Source organism: Rhodnius prolixus, unplaced genomic scaffold (genome assembly GCF_049639745.1).
Source record: "Rhodnius prolixus isolate KJV_2025 unplaced genomic scaffold, Rpr scaffold_5, whole genome shotgun sequence".
NCBI classification, from domain to species: domain Eukaryota; kingdom Metazoa; phylum Arthropoda; class Insecta; order Hemiptera; family Reduviidae; genus Rhodnius; species Rhodnius prolixus.
In genome coordinates, this window is record NW_027411624.1 from 2,482,050 (window position 1) to 2,500,527 (window position 18,478).

The 18,478-nt window shown below is 36.1% G+C and overlaps 1 protein-coding gene across 20 annotated transcripts in view; it reads right to left on the reverse strand.

The window, feature by feature from the left end:
- dlg1 (MAGUK family member discs large 1) overlaps positions 1-18,478 on the reverse strand; it is a 775,373-nt gene that overhangs the window by 15,130 nt on the left and 741,765 nt on the right. For 19 of the 20 annotated variants that reach the window (XM_074136765.1, XM_074136768.1, XM_074136767.1 and 16 more), the window contains 5 exons: positions 12,804-13,017; positions 10,778-10,932; positions 8,217-8,472; positions 6,732-6,834; positions 469-513 (listed from right to left, as the gene is read on the reverse strand). In XM_074136765.1, coding sequence (XP_073992866.1) covers positions 469-513; positions 6,732-6,834; positions 8,217-8,472; positions 10,778-10,932; positions 12,804-13,017 — 773 coding nt within the window. The remainder of the gene's footprint in view (positions 1-468; positions 514-6,731; positions 6,835-8,216; positions 8,473-10,777; positions 10,933-12,803; positions 13,018-18,478) is intronic. The other variant, XM_074136766.1, reaches the window with a different exon arrangement.

The following is an 18,478-nucleotide window of genomic DNA, read 5'->3' on the forward strand; positions in this document are numbered from 1 at the left end:
TTGTAAAAACGGAAACTAGTTTCCTGAAAAAGGTTAACTTAAATTCTGACTGAATAAATCAACCATTGATGCCCATTTTAACGAACTAGAAACACCTTTATACCATGATCCAATCAATCGCGAGCATTTCTACAATAACATAAAACTATTTCTGTGTGAAATCTTGTGAATATTTCAGGCCATATTTATTTCGTCATTTTGCCAAAAAATTTATACTATGTTAAATCACCGTTCAGTATTTTGAATGAAATTAAATAAATTTTTGAATAAATGCGATTTATCTACGAGTATATATAAATAAAAATAAATTGTGTATGATTCAAAGAAGCCATTAATTGAAAAGAAATATGTGAAAAAATTGATTGAAGTATAAATTAAATTAAAGTGGATAAAATTAATCAAAATTTAAATATTTTTATTTTTTCTATATTTTGTTTTTGCTTTTGCAAACACAAAATGACTACTTACGCATGCTCGCTGGATCTCCTTCGTTGTTGGGGGTGCCCGGCGATTCTGAGTGTGAGTTAGTGGGGTGATTGTGAGATAGAAAGAAGAAAGGAGAAAGTACGATAAAAAAAACAAAGGGTAACAAACATTTACAAATTTACTCAAATTAATTATCTCTCTTTGTTAATAAATTATTGCTATTCATTTACACTAAACTTATTTCTTAAATCATTTCTTTTATATGTTCAAAAGCAAGCACAAGAAAATAAAATAAATAATTCTCTATTGTATTTATTGTATTCTGTTTCATTTAGAACTAGTGAAGTAATTGCCCATTTTTACCCAATCGGGGCTTTTAACCTCCAACTAACAATTATAGGTGTTGTGGATGGGGGTAGAAGAAGCTCATTACATTAGTATAGACTATTTTTTCTAACAAATAAAAAGTAGTCATACGCGGGATTCGATCTGGGGATCTCCTACATACGAAGCCACTCTCTTGTCCACTAGACCAAACCTGTCCTTCATTCAGTACTATAGAAATTAGAATTTACTTTCATATACTGTGGAGTCTCGGTTATCCGCCACCCTTTTATCCATCTATTCCAATTAACCGTCACTCTCCTCAGTATTTAAAAATAAAAAATAAAAAACCAAAAAATTATTTTAAAAACTTTTTAAAAATTTATTTTAAGTGTCACACGGCTGAGGCGCCGTTGGCCCCGTGACCAACTGGTAAACTAATGATGGTCATCACTGAATGATCATCATTCATGATTGCCACGCCATTTTTATTGTTCGCCCAGCATATTTACTTATTGTACTGTACGAGTGCAGGTGTAAATTTCAAATAAAAGATATAAAAAAAAAAAAAAAAAAAAAAAAAAAAAAAAAAGTCACAGAAATTTTAAAGAGTCCTTTAGCCTTAAAAAAAAATCTGGGGTTTACCCCAGAGAAAAATAACAACCACAAACAAAACCGATTAGATGTCGCAGACATTGTATTCATTAATTTTAATACCCAATAGAATGAATTGAATAATGAAAGATACCTGGACCTTTAAGGCTTAAGCGTATAAACGTATAAAATATGTATACCAGTTAATACAAAGTTTTATACACGTTAAACAAAAGAATCTGGAAATTTTCCTGCTTTTTTCCATTATCCGTCTATTCGACTATCCGTCACGTGTCCCGGTCCCGGTTCAAGCTCAAACAGTTAGAAACAGTAGGTACAGGAGGAGCAGACAGGAATTGGTTCAGTCAGTTGCGGCGATGGCTAACTGTTATCGGAGAGCCAAATGTTATTTTTGAAACAGAAGTCGACATAATTAAGAAAAATATTCCGGATCTTATAGAGAAGTGGACAAATCATGTGAGGTCTATGGATATTCAAAGAGCGATTAACTCAAGCTATAGTTCGGTTTACAGGCATATTAGTGGGCTAGGTATGATAGAGGAGTACGTTAAATTCAATTGTGCGATCGATAAAATTAGGGTTGTGAGCCAGCTACGAGTAGCAAGCGATAAAAGTATAAAAGTCTGGTTTAAAAGTGGAGGCTACCACTCTATAGATACCCAATCGGTCTGCACAATATGTAATTTGAATAAGTACGAAACTCTAGAACACCTTCTAATAGAATGCCCCATTTATCAACCAATTAGGCGCCACCATCTATCAGAGTTTGTCAACGGAAATGCTCTTAATAAATTTCTATGTATTGAAAATAAGGACCACCTAAATAGAATATATTTGTTTACAATAGAAGCATTAAAGATAAGATCATTTTGCCTTAACGAATAGGTATTATTTTCTGTTATTAAATTTTAGTTAATATTTCAGTTTAATATACTTGTACATATATATAAATTAGTTTAATTAAGTTTACGTATTGCACGCAGTTTATATTGATTTTTATTTCATTGTATTGGAAAATTATAGCACAGAACCCCTGTAATGTGTATATTTAAACACTAAATACAGAACATTTATCTATCTTATCTATCTATCTATAAAATATGTATACCAGTTAATACAAAGTTTTATACACGTTAAACAAAAGAATCTGGAAATTTTCCTGTTTTTTTCCATTATCCGTCTATTCGACTATCCGTCACGTGTCCCGGTCCCGGTCATGACGGATAACCGAAGACTCCACTGTATTATCTATGTAATAGGGAAGGGTTAGCTGAGTGGTTAGCGGATACTGGATTCCCACGAGTTGATCACGGGTTCAAATCCTTTAGATTTTCACTTCCCAGGGAGCTTCTGTCAGATCACTGGACGGTGATGAAAAGAAAGGGCCATGTAATTAGTGAGGCGAAATTAATTTCTAATTTTATAAAGAAAAGTGCGTTTTTAAGGGATGCAGAGTTTAGAAGAAATCTTCCATTTTGTCGTGGTTTTTTTTACCTTCTCATACCCTACTGAAAGAAGGAGTGTTGTAATCGTGCAGCAGATTTTAGATGTTCTGTTTTCAATGGTTTGCAAGTTCCTTTGGCCAGAAATAGTGGTTAAATGTTCAGTTTGTCTGCCCTGTCTTTGGATGAGTAACTACCGTTAATACCAAAAACGAAAAATAATAATAAGAAATTCAAATTTGAAAATATTTTACTTTTAGATGCCAAAGAAGTTTTTACTGTAACATGCAACGGTAATTTCTTCTGTCACCCCCCCCCCTTCCCGCCGCATCGAACAACATGGCCATCTAAAACCACCTCTCTTGCTGTGATGACACCTCCTCATTTTTCCTTGCTATGTCCAGCACGACTTACACTGGGAAGTAGTAGGGTGCCGAGAGGTTATTGGAACTGACTGACCCTTTTCTATTCTTTTCAGCCATCGAAATTAGGAAGTAACCAACGAACTTTAACGAATTCGTGTTTGTAATTTGGAAAGAATTATTCATTATTACAAAACTAGAGAATTATTACTAATTTTCTAAATGAAACAGAATTTAAATTGTCATATTTTATTATTTTCAATATATTTTCAACTTTTAATAAAATGCTGTCACAGCTTCTTTAATTAGGCATAATAAAATGTATACAAAAATATGACAATTTAGATATTTTTTAATCGTTTTAAAAAAAAAATCACTTCAAACAACCAAATCGATTAAAATTCTGCACCATAAATGTTTAAAAAATAAATAAAAATAAATAAGCGCAACTTCAAACACAATTTTATAAATTTCTTTTTCGATTATTTTTGATAACTTTTAAGAAAATTACCATTTACAGATAAAGCAACAAATTCAAATCAATTGAATTACCCAAATAACAAAGGAAAAGTACTAGTCAATTATTTATATTGATTGAACTATTACTGAGGGAATCAATAAAAATCAATTGGCACATACGAGGGTCGTTTGAAAAGTCCGTGCAAAAATAAAAACTACTTAATTTTTTGGGGTAAACCTTTTTTATTTTTCAACATAGTCTCCTTTTAGGCTTATACACTTCGACCAACGCTGCTCTAGTTTGTTGATCCCTTCCGAATAATAGGATTTGTCCAAGTCTGAAAAATAGCCATTCGTTTCGGCAATCACCTCCTCGTTTGAATAAAATCTTTTTCCCGCCAGCCATTTCTTCATATTGGGGAACAAATAGTAGTCCGAGGGAGCCAAGTCTGGAGAATAGGGGGGATGTGAAACGAGTTGGAACCCTATTTCCATTAATTTTGCGACCACAACTACTGAGGTGTGAGCTGGTGCGTTGTCGTGATGGAAAAGGACTTTTTTGTGGGCCAATCGTGGGCGTTTTTCTTGCAGCTCTGTTTTCAAACGGTCCAATAACGATGAATAATATGCCCCTGTAATAGTTTTACCCTTTTCCAGATAGTCGATGAGGATTATTCCTTGCGAATCCCAAAAGACAGTCGCCATAATCTTTCTGGCCGAAGGAACGGTCTTCGCCTTTTTTTGGCGCAGATTCCCCCTTGGTAACCCATTGTTTAGATTGTTCTTTGGTCTCAGGAGTGTAGTGATGTATCCATGTTTCATCCACAGTGACGAAACGACGCTTAAAGTCCTGCGGATTCTTCTGGAACAGCTGCAAACCGTCCTTGAAACACTTCACACGATTTCGTTTTTGGTCAAGCGTGAGCAATCGCGGCACCCATCTTGCGGATAGCTTTGTCATGTCCAAATGTATGATGCAAAATATTATGTACCCGTTCATTCGAGATGCCCACAGCACTAGCAATCTCACGCACCTTCACTCTTCTGTCATCCATCACCATATCATGGATTTTATCAATGATTTCTGGAGTAGTAACCTCAACAGGGCGTCCAGAACGTTCAGCGTCACTTGTGCCCATATGGCCACTCCGAAAATTTTGAAACCACTTATAAACTGTTCTAATCGAAGGGGCAGAGTCACCATAATGTTTATCAAGCTTCTCTTTAGTCTCCTGAGGCGTTTTGCCTTTCATAAAGTAGTGTTTAATCAACACACGAAATTCTTTTTCGTCCATTTTTTTGAAAATCACTCGACTTCCTCGATTCAAACGAATGCCAAACACAAAGAAATAGACCGATCTGGCTGAAACTTGGTGTGTGTTCTTCCAAGAGATGCTACTAACTAAACATAACCTCGATACGCGTTAGTGGTGCTATCTCTCTGACTTTGCACGGACTTTTCAAACGACCCTCGTACAATTTACAACTGAAAATAATAAATAAAAAAAACAAAAAACTGTAATAAAATAAAAATCAGTATGGCCAACTTAGTATTGTAAAAAATTAAGGAAGAACAAATTAACGAACTTAAAATAAATAAATAAATAAATCTATTGGTGTACGATTTAAATTTGAATAATTTTAAGCCAAGCTTCTACCTTAAATTCACTCTTGAAACTTTAAATTCTTTAAATATTATTATGTAAGCAAATAAATAAGCGACAATATAATGTGTATTACAAATAAATAACAACTACCACTATACATATTTATTATTTCTAAAGGTAGAGTTTTGGTGGTAATAACCAATTTGCTAAAAGAAAATTTGTCATAAGAAATTGTTAAGTATTGTAATAGAAGTGGAAAATTGGTGTTCAACTAGAGTTTAAAAGAGAATACTAAAGCACGGACTAAGTTTATTAATGTTTTACTTGTCTTGGAACTCAACGAAGGAATGGTCGGCTGACGTCACAGGAAGAAACCTTCCCTGAACATTGAGGTAGCCGAGAAATGTATGTTAGAGAGGGAGTTTTTTTTCCTTTACATGCAAAGTAAGAGCAAGGTGGATGTATCTTGGCTCACTAAGCTGCGGCTTAAATTGTAGCCTTTAGGTGCAAATAGGGTTTTTGGTTTAGCCACTCAAGAACTGCTCGGAGGTTTTTTGAAAATGAACCCTTAATTTCTGACTGAAGGGCCCCCAACCCTAATCGGGAATTGAAAACCTCGGAGAAACCCAGACCCTTGTTATTAAGTCAAGGTCAATAATGGGATGGGTCCGAGACCTAGGCTCATCCCTGCTGAGCTTAAGTTGCTACACCCCCGATCGAAAGAGAAAACGCGATCTAACAAGAGCGGTACAGCCTACAGCGAGGGACGCTAAACAGATCTTTGCCATACCAAAATTGCAGTTTTGATTTATTAAAAGCAAAGACGGAATATTAAAGATATTTCTTAAAGTATTGATCTTCAAGCTTACTTAAAAAATCCTCGAACTTTGCAACTATCACTTTCACAGATTAAAGTAGAATAGAAGAACAGGAAGTAGATGAAGAAAGAGAACAGTGATAACAACCAAGAAGTAAATAAAGTAATAATTGAAATACATAGAAGTGAAATAGAGTTCCAGGTGTTTTAGGCATCAATATTATGAAATAATCGTCGAGCCTACAAAATAATATACTAATGACCACCCTCCTACCCCTGTTCACTTCCAGTTCAGTGAAGGAGTTGAACAGCTGATCGATAAACTAATTCCGCATTCAGCCTCATTGACTGAATAACTTGAGAATAATTGTTTCAAGCCTCTGCCTCTTGCCCTGAGAATCATTTCTCCTCCCACATTATCCTTAATTTTAGTAAAAGGAACAAGGTTATCGGTGAAATCTGTTCAGGTAAAGATGCTTTCTAAAGGTTTTTCCCGAATTTTCGGTGGAAACTTACTAGTATTACCTCGTATATCATTGGTTCCACCTGTTGGTGTTTGAACATGTTCATAAAATAAATATTTTTTAAAGGTTCAAGCGGAAAAAACTGAGATATTTTCTAGTTGTTTTAACATTTATTTTTTTTTTTTGTAAATTAAAATAAACGAAAAAATGCTTACGTTCTTGGTCTGACCCATCTTCTGATTTATCATCTTTACTCTTCATGAAGGGAAATTTCCTGGAAAATGAGAAATTCTTCTTTTTCCTTTCTAAAGTTGATTGCTGGAAAACAGAAGAAAATCGTAGATAATGAGTACTCGTCTGAGAGTGCACTGAGAGATCAATATTGGGGTAGAGGAACCTTATATTAGGAGTATATCTTTGTAAGCACAGGTAAAACCTGAGGTTTTCTCTAATTCTGCTTTTGATTCACCAACTAGAGAGAGGCACCATCATGTTTAATAGTTCATAAAATTAGAAATAAATAGCTTATCGCAAATCTAATATGGTTCTGTTATTGACGATTTGAGTTGACCCTATTTTGACTCCCAACTAGATCAGAAGTTCCATGTATAAGCCTATTTATGCTGCAGAATTCTACTGCCATTGTGCAAGCTAATACATTGATAGGGAAAACAGTCAAAGATGCTGGTGATACTTTCACGTCAGTTTTAGCACCATGATACAGCTAAAAAAATATTACTTTTAGTTCGAAATTAGAATATATAAAATTAGAAAATATTAACAATAGATGATGATCTATATAAAAATGGAATTATGATTTATTTTGGATGTCTGAAAGTCTATATTGGTATCAAAGGTAATGAGGTTGGTTGATGCGTATGCGCATAGTGTCATGTTTAAGAAACGATCATAGATTTATGTTTACAATATTCGCATAGGTAAGAGATAAATTCTATTATGCGGAACAGGAACATTTGAGGCGGTTGAATTATGGGAACATGTTTTCGAATCGGAATGCGAATCAACCATAGAATTGCAATGTTCAACAAGATCCACCCATTCAACCAAAAGTCTATTGATATCTTGAGAAGATAGGCCTCAACGGAGGAATTTAAAAACACTTTAATGGTGGCTATGGAATTGAGCTGATGTCTAAAATTAGAGATTAAAGATCAATTTTAGAGGCGAAGGTGGCGATATCCCTAGTCAGGGAGCTGAGATCAATTGGCATTCCAATCGATCTTTCAACCGTCTGGTACGTCATGAAATCAAACGGAGCATAAGAATGAGAAGCTGGATTCATTTAGCACATCCAGATAATGGAAATTTCAGGAAAATTTCGTGGAAACGACCATCATTAATTAAAAATCTGCAATCTACAGGATGTTCAGGGTAAGTAAGATCGCCTTGGATGATGGAAATTTAAAAGAAGCTCTCCAACACACAAGGCCAGTTTCACTGGAAATCCAAGAAAACTTGTCGATACCAGGAAGATTATCCTAACCAAAGGAAACCATTCCACATACTTTGAACTTATACGAGTAGTTCGTAGCAGAGTATTTCTAGAATACGGTCTATTAGAAGGCGCATATTTTGGCTGCCAAATTTCGAAAACTCTTGATGGTACTATTTCCCTTTGAATGCCACTGAGTGGGAGAGAGAGACCCAGTAATTGAGATTTATAAAAATAATGTTCAAACCTTATCAACCATGATGGGCATATGCCCGGTAAATTTGACAGTCCTATCTCTAGCCCGCTGTTTGCGTTCCCATCGCCTCCTAGATGGTATAATACCGACCGCTGTGTCTTCAGCTCCAGTCGCGGCTTCCACTCGTCTTGCTTGCCACCATTCATCGTCTGAAGCGTTGGTCACATGCAGAATGTCACCGTAATGGAATGGTAGCCCTCGGGACGGTAGGCCATCGTCTCTAGCTGGATCATAGTCGAACAAAGCTCTGTGTCACAACAAAAACAAATTAGTGGTTAGATTTCTAGTTGCTAATACATCTATGGAGATATCATAAATATGATAATGATTTCGCAAATGTCCTTCAAATAAATCATTAAATACACAGATCTTATCAAATGTATTCATAATTCGCTTAAATTAAAACAAAAATAAATAGATTACTGAATATAGAAACAAGTTTGCATGAATTTCATAACTAATCAAGTTATGTAAATATTGGGACATGAAAAGTTGTATCAAAAAACCATTAATGACTAAGCCATCAGTCTTCAGTTAGTTTAGGTTGCCATGAACAGATGGCGTTACTGTAGTAATTAGTATAAGAAGGTGGCGATAGAGCTCTCTCTAGTCAAGGTAATTTACTAAAATGGTCGCAAGGAGGTTCCCGAAAAAACGACGACTTTTTTTTTCTTCCCTGCTTCAAGCAAGGGTTTCTTCATATCATCATCATTTAGACTGAAATCAGGATAATCTTGGTCATTTACAAGCATTAGTTTTTGAGCTACGTTCCAAGTCTACTTAAGTGTGGAATTTAGTTTTAAAAAAAACCCACAGAGTGCGAAATTAAAATCAGACAATGACCATGTATATATACGTCAAAAGCAGGGCGCAAAACAACCAAAAGTTTACAATAGTCGTAATAGTCACTGCAAGCGACTTTTTCTGCAATCTCTCTGGGGGCTTCTTGAGATTTCAGAGCTTTCTGTGCTCTTTCAAAAAATCTTACACCGCTTCACGTTATGCATTGTGCTCTAGTTATAACTAGGGACACAAGAGCTTTTTTTTTTTACAAGGAAGAAAAGAGCTTTTTGAATTCTGTGAAAAATGAAATCATGCTCGTACTGAAGTCTGAATCTCTATCTAAAAGGTAAAAAACGGGCATTGCACAAGGGTTTGAGAGCTTCTATTTGTGTGCGTAATTACCAATCTCTAATGTGGAGACCAAACATGTACCAACCACTTATCATTTGGCTGGCTCCCACTCTGTATAAAATTCTTGGCAGTTCTATTGGGTAAGATAAAGGGAAACTTCCCACCAAATAATATTCTTATTGTATTTTATTAAAATTTCGAGTTTTTATGGTTAATGGCAATTTTATATTTTTAACAACGAGTATACACGTCGAACGTACCGTAACGATTATGTCAAACTAGAGATATCCGCTTTGACGTCAACTGTGTACACATTTTAGAAAATAGGTTTTTGAACAAAAAAGAAATCTCAGAATGTTGAAACTTTGGTTTTTCATTGGTTCCCTCACCGGAATTACCCTTCTGTAATTTAGCCATCAAAATCCTTCAACGGAAACAAAACAATTTGGTTAATTTACACTTTTCTCGCTCGAAAACGCTTTTGATTTTCTTGAATACTTATTCAGGTAGACCTACAACTTTTACCTGAAACGGGGGACCCCCCCTAAACTCCAAAACTATGAATTTTGTTAATTTCGAAAATTTATTACCATTGCAATATTTCCGCAAGTACAATCGTCGGAAAAAATTCAAAACAGCTGCACTTTAACGTTCCGCACCCGCTGAATCGATGAATAAAAACGTTCAATGCACCAAAAACCAATTTACTGCCTAAAATTGTAATTAATTTAGTTCATTAAAATAAATTTTAATTTTTAATTTTCTTGTTACGCAGAGAGAGTGAGCTTAATTTCAGTCCTTCGTTTTGAAATATTAATTAAATAGCCTGACAGCTTCGCAAAAACCAGTTCTGGTAATTGACAACAAACTTGTTGTTATTCAAGTATTAACCTGCTCGTAAAACTGATCATCCAATCAAATTAACATAATTTTGAATGATCTTTTGAGTCATTAGAGAATATTAGATTGTTAATTTGTTAGCTGCATCATTTTTCGTAAACCAATAATTACAAAATTACCATTTGAAATTAACATAAAGTATTTTCGTACAAGAATGGCTGAATAAAACTTATTGGTTCATTAATTTGATCACTTTCTCTTACCTCTGATTGGATGAGGATAACAGGTATCTTCCCTCCCCCTAGAACTAAGGTAAATAAATGTACCACTGTTTTTTTCTCATTCTTGTCGTTTGGATAAGCAGTTGAGAAATGATCTACATGAATTGGAAGAACTGGATCAAAAAGAGGCTTCTGAGCAAAGTCCTGGACCACATGAACAGAACCTACTTTACTCAATGAAAGTGAAACACTAAGCCTGTGGCAGCCTTCGAGCATAGGACCCCCCCCGTTCACATCTAATCCCACAGACCAATCGTTAAACAAGTGAAATTCTAAACAATGTTATTTTTATTTTACCTGACATATAATGTCCTCTTCTGTGACGTCCTCAACAATGTGCCTGTTGAAACCTGCTGAGACATCTGTTGTTTCAAGTCGTGTATCTTTGCTTCGAACCTGTTATATTCTTCAGGTTTATATTGGGCAACAATAGTGACAGTCTGTCCAGCGCCCTAGAAAATATTGTTAATTTTTTTATATATTGTATATATTTTATTCAGTTGTAAATTAACCGAAATTTCAAATTTCAAAAGCCAGATAATCTGTACGTGATGGGATGTAGGGATTCGAGAAGGTGGTTTACGTTGCCAGGTCAGGAACCATGTCTGGTCCTGTAAAATGGATCTGGGACAATGATTTTCAGACTTGAGAAATTTCTGCCGTTGAAATAATCTCAATCGGCTTCTTTACCAGTAATATTTTCCCCTATTTTTGTACCTGTTTCTCCTAAACTACGCACGTTTATTTGCCAAGTAAGGCGCGCATGCTCAAGCCAAAAAGAATGTAACCTCCCGATTGGGGAGATTGTGAAAAAGGAGAGGAGAAGAAGTAGGTCCTCTCTCATTCTTTGTTTACAAGAATATTGAAGTTTGTACAAAGTCTAAACTTCAGCTGACTTTTTTTTGAAGCATGGTCTGTTTAATACATACGAGGTGTGGCTATTAAATAACGAGACTGATGCTGCTACAGAAGAACTATGCATGCGCCAAATCCTAACGACCGACAGGTGTGCAGCGTAAAGCCTTCTATTTCGATTGCAGCGTCTCACGTGTTTGTAGAGAAATCTGCCTGACCGGAACCGTCGTTTGTGTAAGAGGTCTCAGTTTCGTCTTGCCGAAAACATGCTTCCCAGGCGCCAATGACCTGCTTACATGTAGTAAGCAACGAATTGTCGGTGAAATTTCACATGAAACTGGGTAAAACCGCTACTGAAACGTATCTTTTATTAAAAGAAGTTTATGGCGATGAATGTTAAGCGTTTCCAAGATGGCCGAGAAGATGTCGGAGATGATGACCGCCCGGGTCGCCCTTCCATCCACCATCCAAAACGGATGAAAATATCGATTATAATTTTAATCAACATTACTACCGTGAGGTGCTTGCTCAACTCTGGTGAAAGAGTAAAGAAAAAACGACCCGATTTGTGGAAGAACAAGTCATGGGTTCTCCATCAAGACAGCAGCGCACCAGCTCACACTGCATCGTCTGTCAAGACGACGTTTCTAGCCAAGTACAACATCCCGTTATTCGCCTGACCTGGCCGCCCCATGTCACTATCTGTTCCCCCAAAGTCAAATCTGCATTAAAAGGAAAACACGATTTCAGTCCGTTGAAGCTGTGAAAGAAAAAAGGCGGTCATAGAAAAAGACTTCCAAGCACGGTTTCGAACAATGGTAAATTTGCATGTAAATATATTGAAGGTGTTAATAACTAAATATGTATACATTTAGAATAAAATGTTTTACAGCAATACTCTCGTTATTTAATAGTCACACCTCGTATTTCAGCACAGATTGTGTACGCATGCAGCTGCACACTGGTGATCACGCCCATCGTCTCACTTATTCTAGCAATGCACACAATAAGCTTAGAGGATCTCTCCAAAAAGTCTTAGAAAATTACACACTATATTTTCGTACGTGCTCCCGACTTGAACTCCAACTCTCTTCGTACTGCCGGGACTAATGCATTAATAATCACCTTGGTAAGTACATTAGTTTCACCGGCGTCCCCCGCCGAACACTAATATACACTTACAAGTGCACTAGTTTTCTCTCCTTTGAGAAACTATATTTAGTTTATTTAAAGGTCATTGGCGCCTGGGAACGTTAAGTGACTTTCTGCCTCAGAACGTTTCTCCCATTGCAGACAACACTAACCATCACCGAACAGCGGGAGCTGTAGTAGTTTTCATCGAAGAAAAAAAAAAAACTAACGGTACCATCCCTAGATTTGAACCCAGAACAACAAGGTAAGTATTAATTTATTATAAATATCATTACAAAATAACAATATAAAAATTAATTAACCTGGAATATTTTACCTTGAGTGCTTGAGCAGCTTCTTCATGAGTGGCATTTCTCAAGTTGATACCGTTGACACTGAGTATGTGGTCACCTCTGCGCAGGTCTCCCGCCATATCGGCCGGTCCGCCGGCCAATATGAACGATACGAATATTCCTTCGCCATCTTCTCCGCCTACTATATTAAATCCCAAACCGGAACTTCCTTTGTTCAGCACTATAGTTCTTGGTTCCCTGCACAGAAAAGAAGGGGGATTAAAAAACGTTAGGATTTTTTTTTTGTGTGTGTGTGTGTTTATGAACAGATTATTAGGGGAATATGGGGCAATAGATCCTTTTTCAGGTTTCTTGGGTCTCTGCAGGGTATCCCGCATCCAAGCCCAACAAAATACAATTCTCAAATCTCGTAAAACACACTGCAGATTGCCTACAGATGTAGTTGACGAGTACAACTGTTAGGATTCGACCAATTCACTAAGATTCATGCAGCATCTTTTAGGATCTTGGGACTCTCAAATTTTTTATTAATAATTTTAGCGCTCTGGATTTTTTTTCCAGAAATACCATGTTTGGGATTTTTTCTGTGACATTTGCCTAAGACATTCACACCAATAAGAAAGCAGTAACACTAACATTAAACTATAATTTCGAGAACCAGTATTTGAAAGTCATATTTTAGTTTCTCCACGCCTCCATGTTTACCTAATTCTTGTTTACACTGTTTTTATCCAAAATATTTAAAATACTCTTAAGTAAGTCAAGTTATAAAAATTAAGTAAAACATTTAATCATTTAGCGACAAAATGTAAAAGTTTTTTTAGAAAAAAAACTAGGCTGCCCACCAACTTTCTAAATAGGTGGGGCCCCGGCACCCCCCCAAAATTTATTTATTTTCTCTAAATGATTATAGTGACCCCCATAATGTAAACACCTCTTTATTACCTTCTACAGCACACTTAGTCACCGCCTCCTTTATGCTACCATCAGGTACAGTACCTCACACACACACACCATGTTACAATGGTACTTTCAGGAAAGGGTATCCCAGCCTCCTAACCCGGAAGGTACCCTTCTTAAAAAATCTGATTTCCCAGGGAACATGTTGCTTCATGAACGTGGAACAACGCCAATGAGCACTTGATGTTTACAAAAAAAAAAAAAATCGTCTTCGTTTTCTGAGAAAATCTCCAAGAAAGCGGAAATTGCCTTCATTGAAAGAGGCACTTCCGGTTTGAGGGTTTTTGGATAATAGTCGGACCACCCAGGGTAGGATCAAATCGAAACATAAAGTTTCAGCTTCCTGTAAATGTTTATGTTTCGAGATATTTTGTTCCAAAAGACACCTCTTTTCAGACTACCAATTAGGTATCGTGGACGGAGGCGACTAGCAAACATACTTTACTGTAAATTTCTTTTATTAACCATTAAATAAAATCCAAGGCCTAGTCTTGGGGAATCGAACCCACTAAACCAACAATACATCTTAGCTTTGCGGGTCTAGCCTATAACCGCCTAACATACTTTACTATAAATTTCTCATATTAACCATTAAATAAAATCCAAGGCCTAGACCGGGAATCGAACCTACTAAACCAACAATACATCTTAGCAATGCGGGTCTAGTCTCTTAACCTCCATTTACTAATAATCTTTGCTCATGCTACGGGAACCTGAAAAAGGTGAAAACCTTTTTAGACATTTTAAGGAATTCTAGAACTGAACTTTATTGGCATGTTACACTGGAGAATGTTATCTTAAAGCTCTTTATGATTGCAATAGATGTTCTTAAGAGGTGAGGAGTAAGTTAAGTTGTAAGACTCACGAGAAAATTCTTCGCCTATTTCTAGGACTAGCGTAATAGTTGATGATAAAATTCAATTTAGAGATCATTTTGTTGGATTCTGCTAAAACAGTTACATAACTATGATTCACTAAACTGTAACTGAGTTAAACCCAGAGAAGTTCACAAAAAATATTAAACGCTGAATCTGCGCATAGAGTATGAGCAAAGGTGTTTTGTTTCCAGTTTTCCTAGACAGACTGACAAATACGTCACTAGCTCAGTGGGGCGGGGGGGGGTTGTGAATAGTATGTAACCCAGATGTGGACCACCTAGATTCACAATGCTGTGGTCCCCCATATGGGTATGAGGCAGCAAGTGGATCTCTGCAAACCGCTGATTAACCCATCACCCACCACTCACCCCTTCATAACCCCCCCCCATCCTTTTAAAAACCCATCATAGTTTTCATTCTCCCCCCCGCCACCACAACATACCGGAAACAATGCACACACTGTAATGTGTCGGAGGGTTAGATTTCCAGCCTCAACTGCTATAAACTCGGACATATATACCTAAATGGTTCTTCCTTAAGGTGACATACATTCCCAATTTAAACCAATACAATCTATAGGCCAATATCATCATGCTAATTATGCATACCCTCTCACTTTTTAATACCGAATTGTCTCAGAACTTGTCACAGCTCGCTAGTCCAACAGAAATCTACCTTTAACTCTGTCTGGAATTTAGATGGTCAGCCCTCACTTTCTGGGGGGTTCAAGATTTCTTAAGGATTTAACTGGGAAAGCTTTAAGATCGGCAGATAAGATAGACGCGAATTACAACACCGTAGCAGTGGGGTGTGGGGATTCAATATGCGTACTTCCAAACAAACATACATCCGGTCTGATGCATTTAAAGTGATTGATATTTGGCCATCGATACAATAAATGTGCTCTTCTTGACCACAGCCAACTTTTGCAACGAGTAAACATTTGACGGTGGCCAATTAAGCCAATTAGATAGATTTTAGGATGCATATTACGATCAACGTTTCACAGTACTAACGCACCCTGGAAGTTTTAATGAGTACTCCTGACCTCAATATAGCTACGAAAAACCCAGAATCTATTCAGTGAAACAGATCTTCTGGTCGCTTAATTTCCTATTAATTTGGTACTTTAGTGATATATTTAATCCTTACTTAATAGGATTTAAGTCCATACAAACATTAATACGGCACTCACTATAGAGGGATGCTCAACCTTTCCCTCGCCAGGAATAGTTATTTATTTAACAAGTGCGGAAAGTAGTACTTTTCCTCACGCGAGGCAGGGTTTGCACGCACGAGCGTGTGAAGCGAGGCGAGTGCAAGTGCAAATTGCCGAGTGTGAGGAAAATACTTTACACTCGAGTTAAATATTATATTTTTTCTGCAACCATTAGGGTTATTAACTAAAAAAAAAAAACTAAACAGGAATCACTAGAATCCATTTTAAATTTCTATAAGGTAACACTATAACCTTTTTAACTGTTATAATTAAGAATATCTAATTATTTATTAAAGTATTATTTTTATTTCTATATTCCTTTCAATTTTTATTTTATTTTTTTAATATTCGTATTTTAATTATTTAGATAAAATAAATTTAAATAAGCTTATTAAAGTTTTACAGAAAATATTTAATAACAAAACTTCTTATATCAAAGAAGCACAATAAAGTTTTTTCACTCACTAGTGAGGAAAGTGACACTAATGGGAATTTTTCCCCACTAGTGAGGTAAAGTTGGGCATTACACAGCTGATTTTAATTGAGCAATGAGAACATTCCTACATGGTTGCAGAAAAATGAATTTACATAATCGATATTTTCCAAGTTAAAAGCAAAATCGAAAGAGCCATTTTTCGAGAAAAAAGACGAATCAGAGTAAGAAAAGTAACAAGTCCGGTTAATTGATTCTGGTACGGGGGTAGATAGCAAAGTAATAACCGGGTATTGAAAATTTGGAACTTACTGCAATTTTTCATCGTTAAGTTATGCTGTGCACTGACAACTGACAGGAAGTCGGACTCTAGTAACAGCTTTTTTTTTTTAATTCAGGGTATCTTAAAAACAGGTATTTCCGGTAGGATCCTCGAAACAGGAAGTTGTAAGAACGCATTACTTCCCCCTTACCCAGGTAAAGTGGGGAAAATAGTAATAATTTAATGGAAATAAATTTCAAATTAGAGCTGTCCAAAAATTCTGCCACCTTCAATGATGCATATCTCGGTAAGTGCAATATAAAACTCGTAAATACTCGATTGGAGAATTACGTGAAGGACAATGACCCCGATAGCGGTCTTCAATCGATTACAAATATCACTTGCCCTGATACAGTTAATGGAAAGGTGAAGGCCCTTTAAATTTAATTTTATTAACAGACTTCGCTAAAAAAAACCTGCTGGGAAGGTTAATAAATAATTACTTGAAGAAGAAAGAAGATGCTGTGTACAAAGGATGTTAATTTAGAAAAATAATTCCTAAAAAAATCATTAAAAATTAATTTTTGAGCATGCGCATTGAGGAAGGTCATATAAGACAATGTCATTTTGACATGACCTCTGTGGCTCATTTTTAGTAAATAGCGGGGCTCTGGAGACATCAAGCAGACAGTGAGGCCAATCGTAATTGGCGTTTTCAATTTCTCTCTCTCTCTCTCTCTCTCTCTCGTGTCTATTTCTACGTTAAGTACGACGAGTCTATGATGAAGGAGTTAATGTCGCGTCTATATTGGAGACAATTGGTAATCATGGAGATTGGGTTGTTCTGGTCCCACCACCAGTTTGTGCTTGCAGTCTCCGGATGAAGTCCAGTCTTTCTTGCTGACTAGGACAACATCGTGATCAACCTTTCTACTAACAAATTATTGTACATACCGACTTCAATTCTTCATTTACTATCAACCAATCATTTTTTTTCCCCCAATTATTTCAACCGTGTCTTTCTTCTCCTTTCTTACTTCTTCAATCAGCTGCGTCTCACACGATCGAACAAAAGTTCTATTGTTCTTCAAAACCAATCACAGCAAACTGCTTACTTCTCCCCCTCTCTCTCCACGAAAAAAAAATCACCTGATGCTTTAAATAAAAGAGTAATCAAAACAATTATCTGTCGATAAATGATTTTGTAAAAGCACAATGCATCCTCCTTCACAGTTACTCTTTACTCTTCAGGACATTTCCTACCTGTAACTCCCGAATCTTAACCAGAACCCTTGTTGCCTGCTCATTTCTGAAGATCCCACAATGACCTGGAGTTTGTTTCCTCATCATATTGTCAAATTTTCTCTCTCTTTGAAAACCACAACTAAGTGACTATTTTTTAATAAGTAGAGGTTCGTAAATGCTAAAACACGCTAAACTTGTAACAAAACTTATTTATTACATAGCACAGTAAATAAAAATTTACTAACAACACGACTATTTACTGAACTAATTCACTAAAATCACAACAGTTCACTGTTAAACATTTACAGAAAACAATACTAACATAAATTCACAATAAAGACTATTCATAGAATGGACAATGACTATGCAAAGAAGACTGACTGGACTGCGACTTTTTTTTTATAAATTTTCGTAAAATTTTCTGAAATCTGCTATAGAAGCTTACAGCACAAGCTAGGCATTTCTGTTTGTCCCTGGTAAAGTCTGGACATCCGGACTGCTAGCTCTTCCTAGTGGCTTCCTAACGAACCAGGGGTTCCATTTCCTCCCAAGAGATGGCACCAAAGTCACTTCGTTACAATATTAACTGGTACGTGAATAATTTTTTTACGAGAAACCTATATCTATATATAAGGTTAAAGCTATAAAACTGAGCACTGCAAATTAGTATGAAGTGTGAATGCCGGATCGGAGTAGATGGT